The sequence below is a fragment of the Pinus tabuliformis genome, chromosome X, assembly GCF_031772625.1.
Source record: "Pinus tabuliformis cultivar Carrire ecotype Pingquan chromosome X, CPIR1, whole genome shotgun sequence".
Lineage (NCBI taxonomy): Eukaryota > Viridiplantae > Streptophyta > Pinopsida > Pinales > Pinaceae > Pinus > Pinus tabuliformis.
This window is the reverse complement of record NC_142308.1, coordinates 312,855,506-312,873,395: the sequence shown is the minus strand read 5'-3', so window position 1 is coordinate 312,873,395 and position 17,890 is coordinate 312,855,506. Positions and strand designations below refer to the sequence as shown.

The following is a 17,890-nucleotide window of genomic DNA, read 5'->3' as shown; positions in this document are numbered from 1 at the left end:
AGTTCTTACAGATTCAGTTTTAGTTACAGTTTCAATTCTTACAGTTTTAGTTTCACCAACCTTATGCTTATGCTTTCAAACTATTCACCAACCTTGAAGACAAAACATCACAGAACAATTGTCAGTATATCCAGGTTAGTTATATCAATTACAACACATTTTATTACAATTTTATTTTCATTTCTCACAGTTCTTACAGTTTTAGTTTTAAGTTCTTACAGATTCAGTTTTAGTTACAGTTTCAGTTCCATGAAAATCAACACACAGCCTAGGTTATTCTCTCTTAGGTCCATAATGATTATTTTAAGGGATGGATAAAGACAAATAGTATAGAAAGCTAATGGGACGATATTAATAGTATCAAGTTGGTAAATTAAAAAAAAAACTAGTAGATGAGACAAATTAATGTAGAAAACAACTCTAGTTAGTACATGAAGAGAAACAGGGTGTTGCTTGGTGCCTTTAGCACATCAAGAATCTCATGTTTAAATACAGAAGAAACATGCAACAATAAAAAGTTGAGTGAAAAGAGAGGAACATGTTGAATGGGGATTTGGACAAAGAAAGCGTGAAGGACCGCTTAGGTAACATAACACATTGAAGGGATTAAGACAAGATGGTAGTCTGACAAGGAATGATGTAGGGATTCAAACAAAATGCAGCAAAATGTAAGAAGTATGCCTGCAAAATGTTCACCCACATTGACGTGAATATGGAACTGCGATTCATGTACATGGATTTCAACTAAGCCCACCTTTGAAGTAAAGATATTCCACAAGATAGATGGTTGAAGATACATCCATATAGAGCTTGTTTTTCCTGTTTTAAACCTTTAATGTCGTTGAGACGTTTGGACCCATTACCCAGGTAAAGGCTTCTCATTCATATTTGAACAAATTAGATATCCTATCCACAATGAAAAAACAAACCTAGAGACAAAGTTTCAAATACATTTCTATCTCTACTGAATGTAAAAAATGCGTTTATAGGATACCACTCCAAATATCAGAGTACATAGCATAAATGAGGTTAGAAATTCCATGCATCTCTGTGAAATTAACATTCGAAATTTAGCATTTTTTATATGATTTATGAATTAACACACCAAACTAGATTATTCTGAGTTCTCTCTTAGGTCCATAATGCTTATGTTAAAGGATAGATAAATATTAAAGACTAACAAGAAATGTAATGGGACTATATTAATAGTTTAAAGTTGGTAGATAAGAACAAAGAACTGGTAGATGAGACCCATTAATAAAGGGAACAACTCTAGTCAGTAGATGAAGAGAAACAGGGTGTCGCTTGATGCCTTGAGCACATCAAGAATCTCGTGTTTAAATTACAGAAGCAACATGCAACAATAAAATGTTGAGTGAAAAAAGAGGAACATGTTAAATGGGGATTTGGACAAAGAAACCCTAAAGAATCACATAGGTAACATAACATATTGAAGGGATTAAGACAAAATGAGAGTCTCACAAAGAATGATAATAGGGATTCAAACAAAACGCAACAAAATCTAAGTATGCCAACAAAATATTCACCGACATCAACGTGAAGATTGGACTAAGAGCTACCATCCTTCCTGGAGTCAATGTAAGCACAAAAATGTACATGCAAGATCCATTAAGAAAAGATGAGCATGTGGTTCACCTCATTTACATATAGAGAGGAAGTTGAAAATCAGCATAACTTGAAAATCCCCCAACTTTTAATGGTAGCACCTTAGGTACTGCAGTAGAAGTTTGGTTGTTTGGACATTTCTCTAGTCACATGAAGGCTAAAATAGCAACTTATCATAAGACATGATGCAAAAATATGTAGGAACATGATGATCAACTCATTTGAAATCCGTTTACCCATAATTTCACAAGGCAATTTCTTTCTGAGAATCATTTTTAACAAAAGCTTAATGAAATTTTATAATAAGAAACAAAAACTATGGCCCAATTGGAAAATAAGCATAGATTTATTGTCCTTGTGTTGGCTATAAAATAGATCAAAAGCTTCAAATGAGTTGCTTAAGTAGTGGTCAACTATTGCAATACAACTTTGGGTGTTGGAACCGAAAACCTTATATGAGGTCACCAATACACATCATCAAGACTAATGGTAGCATAAACAAGACCTGCAAAATAAAGTGAAGAAAAAGTTGAAAGGAGAAAAGGAAAAGGGGGTTTAGATCATTCTTGAAATATGATCAGAAAGAAAACGAAACAATGTAAAAGGAAGAAAATAACATAAACAAATGAACAAGAAGCAGTGGAAGGGCCCTATTGGAAGGTTGTTGTACACAAGGGGAAACCTATCAGAATGAAGGACCATAAAGAAGGCATAACCAACCTCAAACTATTGCAAATGTGGCAAAAGCTACATGTGGCAAGGAAGATTTTTGAAGAATTGAAGAAAAGCAAAAATAGAACCAAAAGAGTTGACGCTTAGTAAATTCTTTGACCAATCACTTTCTATACCCCAGAACCACCTGCTATAGATAGCTTTCTTTCCTATTATGCTAAAGGATGATCAACATTGAAAAGAAGAAATGGCAATAGGAACTGAGGCTAGTTATCCATGTAATGAAAATTTGTCAACTAGATTGAATACATGTCCATATTTTACATATTATTCAAAAAGGATCTTATGATGCGAGTTCTGATGAACTAGAACTAGAACTAGTGGGAGGAACCAGAACTAAGTTGAACTTAGAACTTAACTAGATGTTTAACTGAATGGGAGACTGGTCTGAAGACCTACAAAAGAAACACTCTAGTTCACTGAAGGTGACACATGCATGCACCCTCTACCAAACAACAACCTATATTTCTATCCAACTGCACCCTCATTACTCCTATTCACTATATCTAATTTGATATATGAGGTCAATAATTACTCAAAACTTTACAAATTAATAATATGCTTTCCCGATTTAAGAAAAAGGCATGGCCTCTCTTATATATGTAGACAAGATAAAAATACAAGTTGTAGTTGAAATGAATGTTTACATGATGATGAGCCCCAAAAATGGATAATTATATGGGCTCATTCAGCCTCCTAATTCGACTTAATCCACCATTCTCATTAGTTTATTGCATGTTTTTTATTATATTTATGCTAATAGAGCGAATTGGGTTAGTCATTATGCCAACAAGTATAATGGGTGCTTTGTGCATATTTTTAGTCAATTTTGAGACAAAATCAAAGGTTTAAATGAGCACTTGGCAGCCAAATTCGTGGAGAGGATTTTTAGGAAGGTGTCCCCTTCATTTATGGGCCCTTACCTCAAATTCTTCACCATCAGCTCGAAGTTCAAGAGCCACCACATCAATTATCACAAGGGCAACCGAGCAAGGGTTAGTAAAGGTGCTGTTAAGTACAAGTTTTGGCAACCGAGTTCCTAAAGTTTAGGAGGGCTGTTGGGGTCCTCAATTTGTATAAATAAGAAGGCTTGGGGCGTCATTTTAGTTAGTCACTTTTTTGGCAGAAGTTAGCTAGTTGGCAGTTCGATTTTAGTCATTTTTTAGGCAGTAGGTTAGCTCTACATTTCAACACATTTTCAAGTTTTTCCTTATAGACAGTTTTGATGTAACTATTATTTCTTGAGCAATAAAGATGAATCCAGCTTTGCACCAGCTCTAATCTTTCTCAGGAGGCTGTAGCTCTTGGGGTTGGGCCCAACCCAAGTGCCCAGTACTTCCTTTGTTTACCTTTATGTGTTTTTGCTGCATTCTTAGAATAAAATCTACTATTTAGATTTAAATCGTTTTTTGTTATTTAGATTGCTTTTGATGATTAAAATGGCTTTTCATGTTCAGATTGATTTGATAGGTTAATAAAAGAGAATATCTTTAGAAAAAGGCTATCAAGCACCTCTGATCTCACCTCTCCCTCAGTGGGATTATGAGCTAGGACCAAGGTGTCCTTGCTGCCACCAAAAACAATGTTTTTGCTTCATCATGCGATTATTAGTGTTAGATTCTTATTTGCAGAAGTTGATACCAGTTGTGATTACATGCTCAGGTTCATGATTGCTTAGTTTGCATAGCTACTTCACATGATTTCGTTGCAAATAAACTACTGTTCATTTTCTTTGCTGTTATTTAGGACAGATTAGGAGCTAGGACCTTGATTTTTTGAGTCTTTGTTTGTTCAGTTTGAGAAATAACTTCTAGAGTACCTGTGATACCTCCTCATCTATCCTTACCCCATCCATGCAACCTGTTTCATCCTCTAACTCGGATTCTTGCCTTACATTTGCCACGTTTTCTCACTTTGCCCTAGTTTCTACATTTTTGTGCATCATTGCTCCCTCCATCCTTGAACAAATCCAATCGCTCCTTAGCCTAATTCACCAGGTCTTAGACCCCTTAACATCCTTTGCCAACCTCCATTTCCACTTCCCCACCATTTTTCCTCCATCAACCCTCCAAAATCCTCTTTTCGGAACATCGTGTAGAAATTACAGAACATCCTGTAGAACCCCTGCAGACTTCTTGTAGAAGCTCACGAAAGTGGTTTCTTGATAGCCAAACTTTGTGAAACTCTCTGGAAGGGTGCTAGGGACCCCTTAGGCCCTCTTCTAACCTTACCAACCTCTTGCAAGCATTTCCTCTTGCCAATCCACCTCTGCATAGTAAAAAACAGTTAAAGCACATGCATAATAATTCTGCCAACTTATTCAAAAATACAAAAAGATGTTTCTTTCTAGATTTCACTTCAGAAGTAGCTTATTCACATGCATTTTACCTTTCTAAAAGTCAATGGCATCCATTTCCACTGCTTTCATCTCTTTTCTTGCACCAGTAGGGTTAGTCGGTAAAACTAGGGTTTGCATTTCCTTCCAGCTTTCATCTTCTTTCTGCAAGTAGAATAGCCCTTTTGAGATTAACTTTCTTCCATCATGATTAAAAGCTTCTTTTGAGAACTCATAGAAGCTTGCTTAAGCTCCTAGCGAACTTGTGCCAGCTGATTAAGTGACAACTGCGGCAAGAGCTAGTACTTGTGCATATAGCACTGTCGCTTCCAAGTTTGTTACGAACTACCAGGTTGATAAAATTAAAGAAGGGAGTTCTAGGAGTTGCAGCATTATTGCTGCAATACTGGAGCCCACCATCTTTTTGGCACCATTGCCGGGGAAGCATCAGAGTATTGGTGATTGCTACTTTTCTTCTATTTTCTACTACAACCTTCTGCTAAGTAGTTTATTTAAGCAAGCGTAGAGTAGATTGTTTCATTTCCATTCTGCAATTTCATTTTTGCAAAAGTAGATTAGACATTTCCTGCTTTCATAGATTATCATTTCAATTCCGCAATTTCATTTCTGCAAGCGTAGATTAGCATTTCAATTTCGCAATTTCAATTCTGCAAGCGTAGATTAGCATTTCAATTCCGCAAGCATAGCCTAGCATTTCATTCCTGCAATTTCATTTCAGCAAAATAGATTAGTCATTTCCTACTTTCATTTCAATTCCACATTTTCATTTCAGCAAGATAGTTAGTTGCAGTTCAATCTACTTCAGTTTTGCAGGTACAAGTAGAAAAAAAAACAAAAATAACGAAAAATATTTGCTTTCATGCCTTGTAGGAGTAGAGATAATTCAGAAAAATGATTGCACAACACCCCCACTGCTTCACACAGCCAACCTTCTCTCTTCTTCGATGGCTGTGATTAAAGAACCCTTAGGTGGATAGCAAGACATATTTGAAGAACCTCAAGAGAAGAAGAAGAAGAAAACATTCCTCTGGAGCAAATGGCTATAAGCAGAAATGTTGGGAGCAGTACCTTATCCAAAAACGAATTTTCAAATCAGATGGAAGATTTCAAGAGCGAGATGAGGTAGTTTCTTGCCATGCAACTGGATACCTTGTAGATCCAAAGGAAGCAAGAGGAAGCCAAGAAGGCTTTGGACATATTTTGTCCTAGGTGCACTAGGAAGCATCCTAGGAACGAATGTCCAATGTACTCCCTAGAAGTGTGTTTCGCCTGTGAAGAATACCATCCTACGAATCAATGCCCTTCCTTGCCTGGACTTAAAGCTGCATATCAGAGAGCCAAAGAAGCCACTGAATCACTCTATTATATGAACCAAAGGAGGCCACATGGACCCATACCCTACCAGCAGGGAATGTAAGGGACATCCCAGACCTATTACGACCCCTATCAAGCCACTTCCATGCCTTCTTGGGGTCCCCCTGCTCATCCTTCCTGGTCCACACCCCCTCCTTGGTCGCATCCTCCTCAATACCATGCTTCTCCAGTTGCTCATTCGTTTCACTCTTATGCAGCCACATCCTCAGTGGAATGCACCTCATCAGGGGTGGAGGCCCCAGTACAACTCTCCTCCCGCTCCTTTGCCTCCACCACCTGCCCATCCACAACCCCATCCACATCCATCTCAAATATACACCCCCACTCAACTACCCATACCACCATTTCCAAACCTGCACATTGGAGTAGCTCAACCCAGTTACAAAGCTGAGGCACAACAAGTCCAAATGACTCCTCTTGAGCTCATTGAAGGACCACATCCAGCAAAAGAAGATTCAAAGGAGGAGATCAAAGCACCATGGGCTGCACTTGATGAAGAGAAGACATCAGAATCAGAGATCGAGAGAGCTCCCTCATGGTTACCATCAAATCCTTCATGTAGTCAAGAGAAAAATCAACAAAAAGAGGAAGATGTGAGGGTCATGATAGAAGAAGATACAGAGAATGATCCAGATCAGCAAAAGGACCAAGGATATCAGAGCTATATTAAGATATGGTTCCAGACGGTCACTAAGTTGCAGCAGTACTCTCTTCCTCAACTATGTTTGATCCCTTCAAAGTCAAATCATTTGGTCTCTGAAATCCGGATACCGGTCAAAGCATGCATTTCAAGCCTCCACATAATTTTGTCTCTAATCTCGTTGTGCAAATGGCTCCATTGGAAGTATTCTTATACTTGAAAACGATTTTGCTTTTCAAGTAGGGTAGGGTAGAAAAAAAAAAAGAAACAAAAGGAAAAAGGAAAAAAATGAAAATAAGAGAAAAAATCTAAGGTGAAAACCTCCTCGGAGGTGCCTTAGATTGGCTCATTGATTGAAAACCTCCATGAGGCGGTCAATGGGTTGGAAAAAAGAGAAAAGAAAAAATAATAAGATCCCTGGGTGAAAACCTCCCTTGGAGGTGCCCAGGGCAGGCAATTAGGGTGAAAACTTCCATGAGGCGCCCTAGTTGTTTTCAAAAAAAAAAAAAAAAGAGAAAAAGAAAGAAGAAAAAGTAAACCTAATTTCCATTGAATAATTGCAGGTTGCAGCAAGGACATTGCAGGTTAGGAGGATCGCTTAAAACAAAGATAGAGGAAGTTTTGTGCCTTCTACAGGAAGTTTTGTGTCTTCTACAGGAAGTTCTGTGTCTTCTACAGAAAGCCTACAAACAAGCCAAAATTGATCTCTTAAGAGGACCAGAAGGCTAGGAATATGTCCATGAGGCCTGCAAGCATCCATGTTTCCATACCTCACCTTTCTCCATCATTTTTTCCATCTCACTGTGCTTCTTTCCTAAAAACTGCGTGTTCTACAAGAAGTTCCTGTAGAAATTATAGGATTTCTACAGGAAGCTAGAAATGGATTTCAAAAAGGCAGTTTGGCAAACATGATAGCTTCCTCATGGGTTCATAAGTCCTCCTACAATCCTCAAACCTCTCTCCCATCAATTCCATGCCTGCATCACAGCCCAAGCCCATTTTTTCTTACTATGCAAAAAACTGCAGAATGCTTGGAAGCAAAAATGCATAGTGCTGAAATTTGTTTTTTCCCTAACTTGAAAACCGTGCATCCATTTACAAAACTGTTACTGATGGAGTTGTATAGGGACGATGACAACACGCCCAAGAAATTTTAGCCAATTCCGATGCACGGTTTCCAAGAAATCAGCCTCTATCACCTTCAGCCATTTTTGCATTTTCTCCATATCCACGCATCCATTTCAAAACCTGTGTTATGGGGAGATGCATATAGGTGATAGTAACCTACCCAAACAATTTCAACCGATTCCAATGCACGGTTTCCGAGAAATTGACCTTTGTAATCTTCAGCCATTTTCAGTTTTTCTCGAAATATGTGCATCCATTGATCGCAATTTTGCTATGGGAGGTGCATAATGATGATAGGAACATGCTCAGAAAGTTTCAGATTGATACGGTCTATGATTTGGGAGCTATGGAGAAAACAAGTTGTAGTCCTGTGAAAATGCAGCGTCAACAGCATGAGGGTGCAAATCTGAATGTTGAAGCCAGCTTCTGCAGCGTGGATCCGGCCAGAGGATACCTGCACAAGAAAAACGGCCATGAATTAGCAACCAAGCCATCATGCAACCACAGAAACAAATGCAACAGCAAAAAGCACCTCATAGCAACAAGCTAAACTCATTCCTTTGATTGCATGACCAACAATGAGAAGGTTGCGGTTAAATCGCAACAGCAAATCCAGCACCTCAATACAACACGTGTGCAGCCACATCAATCGATGGAAGTGATTACAGGTAGAAAACAAAAGTTTCGGGACAACACTGCAACGCATATTTTTCCACGTCATCCCCTCACCACGAATCACGCGGCAATTAAAAAAATGCAAACTCAACCACCTGCTATTCATTTGCACTTGCAACGTCCTCAACTGAAGTATGCATCCTCTGCTTCCACAAAATGATTAACTAGTCGTCCTTTTTTCTACCTGTCTTTGAGATTCTGTTGTGTATCAGGCTCTCTTAGAGGCGCAGTGGCATTCTACTCTTCTACAGGAAGTACGGCACGACTTTCTGGAGCAGGGAAGCCTGGACTTTTCGACGTCAAATTTGGAACTCTGAGAGAGGTAGGCAAAACACTCTTCCATGCATGGTATGTTTCAAAAAGGTGGTGAAATTGAATGTCCTAAATTGGAGGGTTAGAGACAAGTGCCTGTGAGTCAAAAATAGCAACGGAATTTCTCAATCAGTTCTGCGTCATTCTCGCCCACGGTTCTCCCTGTAGAGAAGATAAAGCACCGGAAACCTGCAATGGTTGTATCTATGCTGGGGATGAGTCTGCACTCTGTCCATGGAAACCTAATTCTTCCTTTTATACACGGACAACCGAGTTTTGGGCAGCAAAGGCCTGAACCAGGGAATTGGTGCAATTTAAAATTTAAACACCTGAGAGATCAGGGAGGAAAACATAAAACAGCAGTCCCTCTCTGCTCAAGCCTAAAACAGAGCACTCTCACCATGCTAGGATCAGGAAGGAACCCTCGGATTCCAGGAAATTGCGTGGAGGTGGTGAACCTCTTCACCCATGCCAATTGGATGACACAAAATTTAGGATCCAGGAATTTTCAATGTCCCTGCAACCTAAATTAAAGACACAGGTAGAGCAGAGAATTGAAAAGGTCCAAACAAAGGAACAACCAAGGCAACCACACAAAAACTAAAAGGAAAGACACATCCAGCCAAGAAGACCGAAACAATTGAAAACAGCTTCTACAGGAAGCATGAGAACAGTCGACATAGGACTTTCTACATGAAGCATGGAAAAAGAGCAGCAAGAGGAGAAATCACCCGAGATATTGGCTAGGGAGGTGAAAAAGGGAAGTGAAAAAAGGGAGACATGTACTTTAAAGCAAGGAGCACACAGATCAAAGTAGGCAGACCCCAGCCACAGTCGAAGGAGCAAATTGTCATTAGGGACACAACAGATAAACAAAAGGAGGAGTCTCCTTCAAAGATATCCATCACCTATGAATGAGGAAGTCGAAAACCTTCACTTTGAGAGAGAGAATTTAGATGATGGACTCAAAGATAGCTCCACAGGAAGCTGAGATAGTTCTACAGGAAGCAGAATTCTCTACAGGAAACTCAGGCTAAGTTAAGAGAGACCGAGAAATTGAATAGGCAGCCAAACAATCACAGGAAGAAGGAAAGACAAGGAAACATCTAATGGAGAGGACACGCTGCAGGCTGAGGTCAGAAGCAGAGGCAGTGGGAAGAAGCAGAGAGAAAAACATGGCATGACAGGGAGGCTTGGCACTAGGGCCATCAAAGATGAGTAGATAGATTAGTTGCTCAGAGGATGAGCAACACTTTCAGTAGGGGGTGATGATGAGCCCCAAAAATGGATAATTATATGGGCTCATTTAGCCTCCTAATTCGACTTAATCCACCATTCTCATTAGTTTATTGCATGCTTTTTATTATATTTATGCTAATTATACCAACAAGTCTAATGGGTGCCTTGTGCAGATTTTTAGTCAATTTTGAGACAAAATCAAAGGTTTAAATGAGCACTTGGCAGCCAAATTCGTGGAGACGATTTTTAGGAAGGTGTCCCCTTCATTTATGGGCCCTTACCTCGAATTCTCCACCATCAGCTCAGAGTTCAAGGGCCACCACATCAATTATCACAAGGGCAGCTGAGCAAGGGCTAGTAAAGGTGTTGTAAACTACACGTTTTGGCAGTCGAGTTCCTAAAGTTTAGGAGGGATGTTGGGGTCTTCAATTTGTATAAATAAGAAGGCTTAGGGCCTCATTTCAATTAGTCACATTGTTGGCAGAAGTTAGCTAGTTGGCAGTTCAATTTTAGTCATTTTTTAGGCAATAGGTTAGCTCTGCATTTCAGCACATTTTCGAGCTTTTCCTTGTAGACAGTTTTGATGTAACTATTATTTATTGAGCAATAAAGATGAATCCAGCTTTGCACCAACTCTAATCTTTCTCAGGAGGCTGTAGCTCTTGGGGTTGGGCGCAACCCAAGTGCCTAGTACTTCCTTTGTTTACCTTTATGTGTTTTTGCTACATTCTTAGAATAAAATCTGCTATTTAGATTTAAATCTTGTTTTGTTATTTAGGTTGCTTTTGATGATTAAAAAGGCTTTTCATGTTCAGATTGATTTGATAGGTTAATAACAGAGAAGATCTTCAGAAAAAGGCTATCAAGCACCTCTGATCTCACCTCTCCCTCAGTGGGACCATGAGCTAGGACCAAGGTGTCCTTGCTGCCACCAAAAACACTGTTTTTGCTTCATCATGCAATTATTAGTGTTAGATTCTCATTTGCAGAAGTTGATACCAGTTGTGATTACATGCTCAGGTTCATGATTTCTTAGTTTGCATAGCTACTTCACATGATTTCGTTGCAAATAAACTACTGTTCATTTTCTTTGCTGTTATTTAGGATAGATTAGGTTAAAGTAGCTAGGTCCTTGATTTTCCGAGTCTTTGTTTGTTCAGTTTGAGAAATAACTTGCAGAGTACCTGTGATACCTCCTCATCTATCCTTACCCCATCCATGCAACCTGCTTCGTCCTCTAACTCGGATTCTTGCCTTACATTTGCCACGTTTTCTCACGTTTCCCTAGTTTCTACATTCTTGTGCATCATTTCTCCCTCCATCCTTGAACAAATCCAATCACTCCTTAGCCTCATTCACCAGGTCCTAGACCCCTTAACATCCTTGTCCAACCTCCATTTCCACTTCCCCACCATTTTTCCTCCATCAACCCTCCAAAATCCTCTTTTCGGAACATCCTGTAGAAATTACAGATCATTTTGTAGAACCCCTGCAGACTTCCTGTAGAAGCACACGAAAGCGGTTTCTTGATAGCCAAAATTTGTGAAACTCTTTGGAAGGGTGCTAGGGGCCCCTTAGGCCCTCTTCTAACCTTCCCAACCTCCTGCAAGCATTTCCTCTCGCCAATCCACCTCTGCACAGTTAAAAACAGTTAAAGCACATGCATAATAATTCTGCCAACTTATCAAAAATACAAAAAGATGTTTCTTTTCAGATTTCACTTCAGAAGTAGCTTAGTCACATGAATTTTAGCTTTCTAAAAGTCAATGGCATCCATTTCCACTGCTTTCTTCTCTTTTCTCGCACCAGTAGGGTTAGTCGGTAAAACTAGGGTTTGTTAGGGTTTGCATTTCCTTCCAGCTTTCATCTTCTTTGTGCAAGTAGAATAGCCCTTTTGAGATTAGCTTTCTTCGATCATGATTAAAAGCTTCTTCTGAGAACTCATAGAAGCTAGCTTAAGCTCCTAGCGAACTTGTGCCAGCTGATCAAGTGACAGCTGCGGCAAGAGCTAGTACTTGTGCATATAACACCGTCGCTTCCAAGTTTGTACGAATTACCGGGTTGATAAAATTAAAGAAGGGAGTTCCAGGAGTTGCAGCATTATTGTTGCAATACTGAAGCCCACCACATGACTAGAAATTTCAAGTGTAAGTGACATGAGGAAAATTTTTTTTATGGTGCCAAGTTGTGATCAAGAGTGTTTTAGGGGGTCTCAAGTTGGAGCCTTGGTCAAATTAAATACCATGCTTGGTTTGGCCAATGATAACTCCTTGATAGCCAGAGATCCATTTCTAGAGAAGTGCATCCTTACAGAAAAAAAAAATTAGATAATGAATGTTAAGAGGGATAGGTTGTAGTGGGAGCAACTAGAACTAAATTGAACTTAGAACTTAACTAAATGTTTAATTGAATCGAAGGCTGATCTGAAGACCTACAAAAGAAACACCTCTAGTTCACTGAAGGTGACACATGCATGCCCTCTACTAAAGAGCAGCCTATATTTCTATCAAACTGCACCCTCATTACTCCTATTCACTTTATCTAATTTGATATATGAGGTCAATAATTACTCAAAACTTTAGGAATTGATAATATGCTTTCCTGATTTAATAAAAGGGCATGGCCTCTCTTATATATTTAGACAAGATACAAATAAGAGTTATAGTTGAAATGAATGTTTACATGACTAGAAACTTCAACTGTAAGTGACATGAGGAAAAAATTTGTTATGGTGCCAAGTTGTGATCAAGAGTGCTTCAGGGGGTCTCAAGTTGGAGCCTTGGTCAAATTAAATACCATGCTTGGTTTGGTCAATGATAACTCCTTGATTGCCAGAGATCCATTTCTTGAGAAGTGCATCCTTACAGAAAAGAAATTAGATAATGAATGTTAAAAGGGATAGGTTGTAGTGGGAGGAACTAGAACTGAATTGAAATTAGAACTTAACTAGACGTTTAACTTAATGGGAGGCTGATCTGAAGACCTACAAAAGCAACACTCTAGTTCACTGAAGGTGACACATGCATGCACCCTCTACCAAACAACAGCTTGTATTTCTATCCAACTTCACCCTCATTACCAAAGAATAGACCTAGAACAGACTTAGAAGGCATTATGCAAGTCTACTTGGTAAGACAGTGGGGGCCATGAATGAATTCAATTGCAATAACAAACATGAGTCTATGCAAATTAATTCAAACAACAATAACTACCAGATCTTACATGGTATCTTAATTGTAAAGACAAGTTATCAAAACAACAAAACAATATTTTAAGTAGTCAAACCGAACAAGAGGCACTGTTGGGAAATGCATAACAAAACCAATCAATACAGTCATGGTATTTTTAGTGTAAAGACAAGTTATCAAAACAACAATCACTGATAATTTTGAAGACATACAACAAAATGATTATGTATATTTGATTTTTCAAGGATACTAACATACATGTTGATAATTTCCTGTAATAAAGCATAAGTATTTTTGCCTTGTATGAAAGCATAATTTACAAATATTCTTATCTAAATGCATGCAATAATTTTACAGGTTGTTGCATCTATGGCAAAAACTAGTTATGTTGCTCGTACAAGGAGAAGTGGTAGGAGAGTGACAATGGATGCCCAGCTGCGATGCACATCGTCTGATGATGACAGGACAGGTGATGTTAATGTCAACAATGCCCGAAGGAATGTTGTTGAGGATCACCATGCGATTGAAGCTAATGTTATCACAGCATCAGCCACAGAACCACCATCAAAAACAGTCCAAGGGGCAAGTTCAACTAAAAAGATTAGTGCTATAAGAGGATGGAAAAAAGAAGAAATGTTAATTGCAATTGACGACATAGAGTTTAATGGATACTTAGTTCGGGTATCTACAAAAAAACATGGTATTCCTCCCTCATCAATACATTATTGGATAAATGGACTGACTCATACAAAACATAGAGGGCCTCTTACATTTATGACTGTGGAGGAGGAGGCCAAGTTGGTTGAGTGGTGTAAAGAGATGGCCAATTAGGACATGGTGATGAGCCCCAATTTTGGTACAATTCGGGCTCATTTTGGCCTATTCTACTTGCTCAAACCATTCATCTTTTATTGCTTATGCATGCATTTCTTAGTTTATTCATGTTGTTTGTAGGAAGAAGGGTAGGCACTCTATCCACGTGACTAATGCATTATGATTTCAGGTTTTTGCATTAAAAGGGAGAAAAGACCACGTGAAAAGGAGACAAGGAGACAATGAGGTGGCACTGCTGGTTTTTAGGAGAGGATGTCCACAGTCTTGGGACCCTCCTCGTGATTCCCACCATAGCTCCGAGCTCCAATCCATCTCCCCACCGAGCTTAGAAGCAGCCAGCTGTTCTACAGGAACAACAGTTATAACTATTCTACAGGAACAGCAATTATGACTGTCCTACAGGATCAGCAGTTTAAACTTCAGTTGGACAGCCGAGCTCCTAAAATCAAGGACACCTGTTGGATGATCGTTTTTGCATAAGTATAGAGGCCGTAGCCTTTGATAGGTTGTTGAAACTTTCGCATTACTATTGTAATTCTTGAGCACAGCTCTGTGTTTTTGTTCCTTTTGTAAGCCAGTTTGGCATGACATCAAATTATGAATAAAGAAGGTAGATTTTGATATAGTTCTGAGTTTTCTCAAGGAGCTATAGCTCTCAGGTTAGGGCCCAACCTGAGAGCAATAGATCTCCTCGGTGTTGTAATGTGTTTGCATTTAGTTCCAGCACTTTGAGTTTGTTTACTTTCACATGCAATTCGAATTTACAGTTTGTTAACTTAGTCTTTTTCATGAGCTTAGATAGGATTAGTTTATGGTGCATTTGTTTCAGTTGCTTAAGAACAATAGGAGGATAGTTATACATCATTGGAGCTCCAACAAAAAGGTTGTAAAGGCCCACTTATGGATTAAATTTCTTAATATTTGTTATCATTTAAGATAGAGGAATTAATACGTAACATGAAATTAAATGATAACAAAATTTACACTTTAAGAAATTTTAATTCCTTAGATGTTTGATAGATTTAGTTTTAAAATAGATTTATATTAAATATTAAACCAAAAACATAAATACGTTAGAAAAATAAAAATAAAAACATCAATATATCTCGATTTCATTCTAAATAAATGTTCAAAATTATTTTTAAAACATTGTACTAGAAATTTATAACAACATTAATCTCCAACAAATATTAACAAATATATTTTAACAAATATTTCCAACCAGCATTAACATTAACAAATTAAAAAAATTTCAAAATATAAAATAATTAAACCACAACCGTCATTAAAAATAAAAAAATATAATCCCATTGCATTGTTGCGGATCAAAATATTTTTAAATTAGCATATAGGAGCTACTTCAAATAGTTGACTTAGTTGACCTTATTCTTCTATGAAACCTTTTTTCAGCAAAAAGAAAACACTGCATTTATATCAATAGGTATAAACCAGTGTATTTGTCCAAAGAACATATAAACCAGTGTATTTGTCCATATAACATGTAACATTCAACTCTATCTCATCATCTTTAAATAAGAAACTGTAACATTCAACTCTATCTCAACATCTTTAAACAAGAAATATATTATTAGAAAAATATAATTGTTCCTCTATTTAAAACATATATATACTTCATCATCTAAATCTACAGTGATCCTTATCCTTCTAGGAAGCCTTATTCTTCTACGATAGACGCCTAAATATTTGTGAAATCAATAATGATTCCAAAATATAGGTTAAGCCCCGGACATTGCAGGATTACTTCAGAAAATTAGCGTTAAAAACTGTCACCGATAAAGCCCCCAGGAATGATTAACAACAGAGATTCCTCCATCAACAACAAGGTTATGCCCGCTAACATACTTAGCCTCATCGCTCGCCAAATACAGCCCAGCCTCCGCAACATCCTCTACTTTAAGAGTCGGCCCCTGTAAGTTGCCCATTCTGTTGCAAAAGCCCTCTATGGTGGCCTTCTCCGTTTCAGAAATAACCGAGGAAGAATCGCCGCCCCTTCTCATCTGCTTCACTGAAAATGGCGTCGCTACACCAGCAGGAGAGACAGCGTTCACCCTGATCCCATATTTCCCCAGCTCTGCTGCACCGTTTTTAGTGAGCCCTATCACTGCGTGTTTGGAGGCCGTGTATGAGTATGGGGCAGATCCTCCTACTATACTTGCAAGGCTGCTGGTTGAGATTATGCAGCCCTTCTTCCTCGGAATCATCACCCGGGCCGCGTGCTTAATGCCCAGCATCACCGCTCTTACGTTTACGTTCATTACTCGATCGTATTGCTCCATGTCGTACTCCTCAACCCTCTGAAACGAAAGGGCATCGTTGATACCGGCGTTGTTATACATGATATCCAGCTGACCGTGTTTCTCCATGGCCAAATCCACCACAGCTTTGACGTCTTCCTCTTTGCTTACATCGCAATGCGCGTAAGTTGCAGAGGGAGAAAGGGATTCTGCAAGTTTTTGGCCGACTTCATCTGCAAGATCTGCAATTATGACTTTGGCTCCGTGCTTTGTGAAGAGCCGAGCAATGGCTTCCCCGATTCCCATGGCTCCTCCTGTTATAATCGCAACCTTACCCTCCAGTCTGCATTAACAGATTATTTGTTCGGAATTAGTTATTCAGTTACTTTTTCCTAAATTAACAACCCTGCTAACACTATAAGAACATATATACAAAATTCAATGATGTATAGCCTGGGTGCTGGGGAGAGTTTAATGATAACCTCCCACCAAGTTTCAGTCGTAGCATGACATGACTTTGTTGTAAAAGCTTCGATAGTTCGGAAAGTTTAATGATAATTTGTCATTAAAGTTTCAGTCTCATGACATGATTATGTTGTAATATTTTGAAAAATATTATATCTATAGATATGTTGTAATACTCTGAAAAAAATTATATCTACAGTTTCTATCAGAAGATTTCCTTATTACTGAAAAAACATATATAAAAAAAATTGCATTCTGAAAATAAAAAACTGCAGATTAAACGTGAATCAATAAATTCAAACAAATATAATAACATAAATTCAGGAAATTGCATTCTGATCTACTGTGATTACCGTCTCTCTGATCCATTCGAGCTCAGTTTACTAACACAAGCAGCGATTACATTCACTTCCTCGTTAGACATGGCTGGAAATCTGGCAATCAGATGACGCAGGAAGGAAATTACTCCCAAACACAAATAATAACTCCCAAAGACAAATAATAAATAGAAGAAGAAGCAGACTGTATTGTGTAGAAGCAGGCCCAGCGGGGGCTCTTAAACCCAGAAGATAACCTTGGGCCTCTCCATAAATAACCAATAAAATGTTTTTTTTTGTTTTCCACCGTAACACCATGCCAAATCTCAGGTATCTCTAACTCAACCACTGAGCCGGTGACTTTTAATAATAGACATATTTTAAACCGGTGACTTTTAATAATAGACATATTCATGAAAATTGCACCGGTGACTTTTAATAATAGACATATTTTAATGACTTGATTTGGACCAATTAAAATAACTCTTTCAGCTTATATATGATTTTTTTATTAGTATTGTTTTTGTTATTAAAATTGGTCAAATTTGTATTAACAAAAAAAAATTACAAATCTAAAATCTATATTAAATATTTTTAATTACTAATATATATAATTTTTTTTTATATAATATAAAGATAATTGATATTGAAATATTTTATTTTTTATTTATATTTATATATTAAAATATTAATACATGTCCTAATCTTATTTAAAAATTGAAAACATATTTTATGTATTTAAAATATTA

The 17,890-nt window shown here is 38.0% G+C and overlaps 1 protein-coding gene across 1 annotated transcript; it reads right to left on the bottom strand.

Annotated features, from left to right (window-relative positions):
• Positions 1–15,817: 15,817 nt before the first annotated feature.
• On the bottom strand, positions 15,818–17,383 carry LOC149139670 (momilactone A synthase-like). Its single transcript, XM_089448954.1, has 2 exons — positions 17,178–17,383; positions 15,818–16,702 (listed from the first exon to the last, which is right to left on the bottom strand). The coding sequence occupies exons 1-2, from the start codon at positions 17,246–17,248 to the stop codon at positions 15,892–15,894; spliced, it is 882 nt and encodes a 293-aa protein (XP_089305080.1). The 5' UTR covers positions 17,249–17,383; the 3' UTR covers positions 15,818–15,891.
• Between the last annotated feature and the right edge of the window lie 507 nt (positions 17,384–17,890).

Excerpts from the sequence above, each read along its gene's own strand:
- LOC149139670 (XM_089448954.1), bottom strand. The coding sequence starts at position 17,248 with ATGTCTAACGAGGAAGTGAATGTAATCGCTGCTTGTGTTAGTAAACTG. Across the intron at positions 16,703-17,177 it reads TCGAATGGATCAGAGAGACG|ACTGGAGGGTAAGGTTGCGA; the intron begins GTAATCACAGTA and ends CTGTTAATGCAG.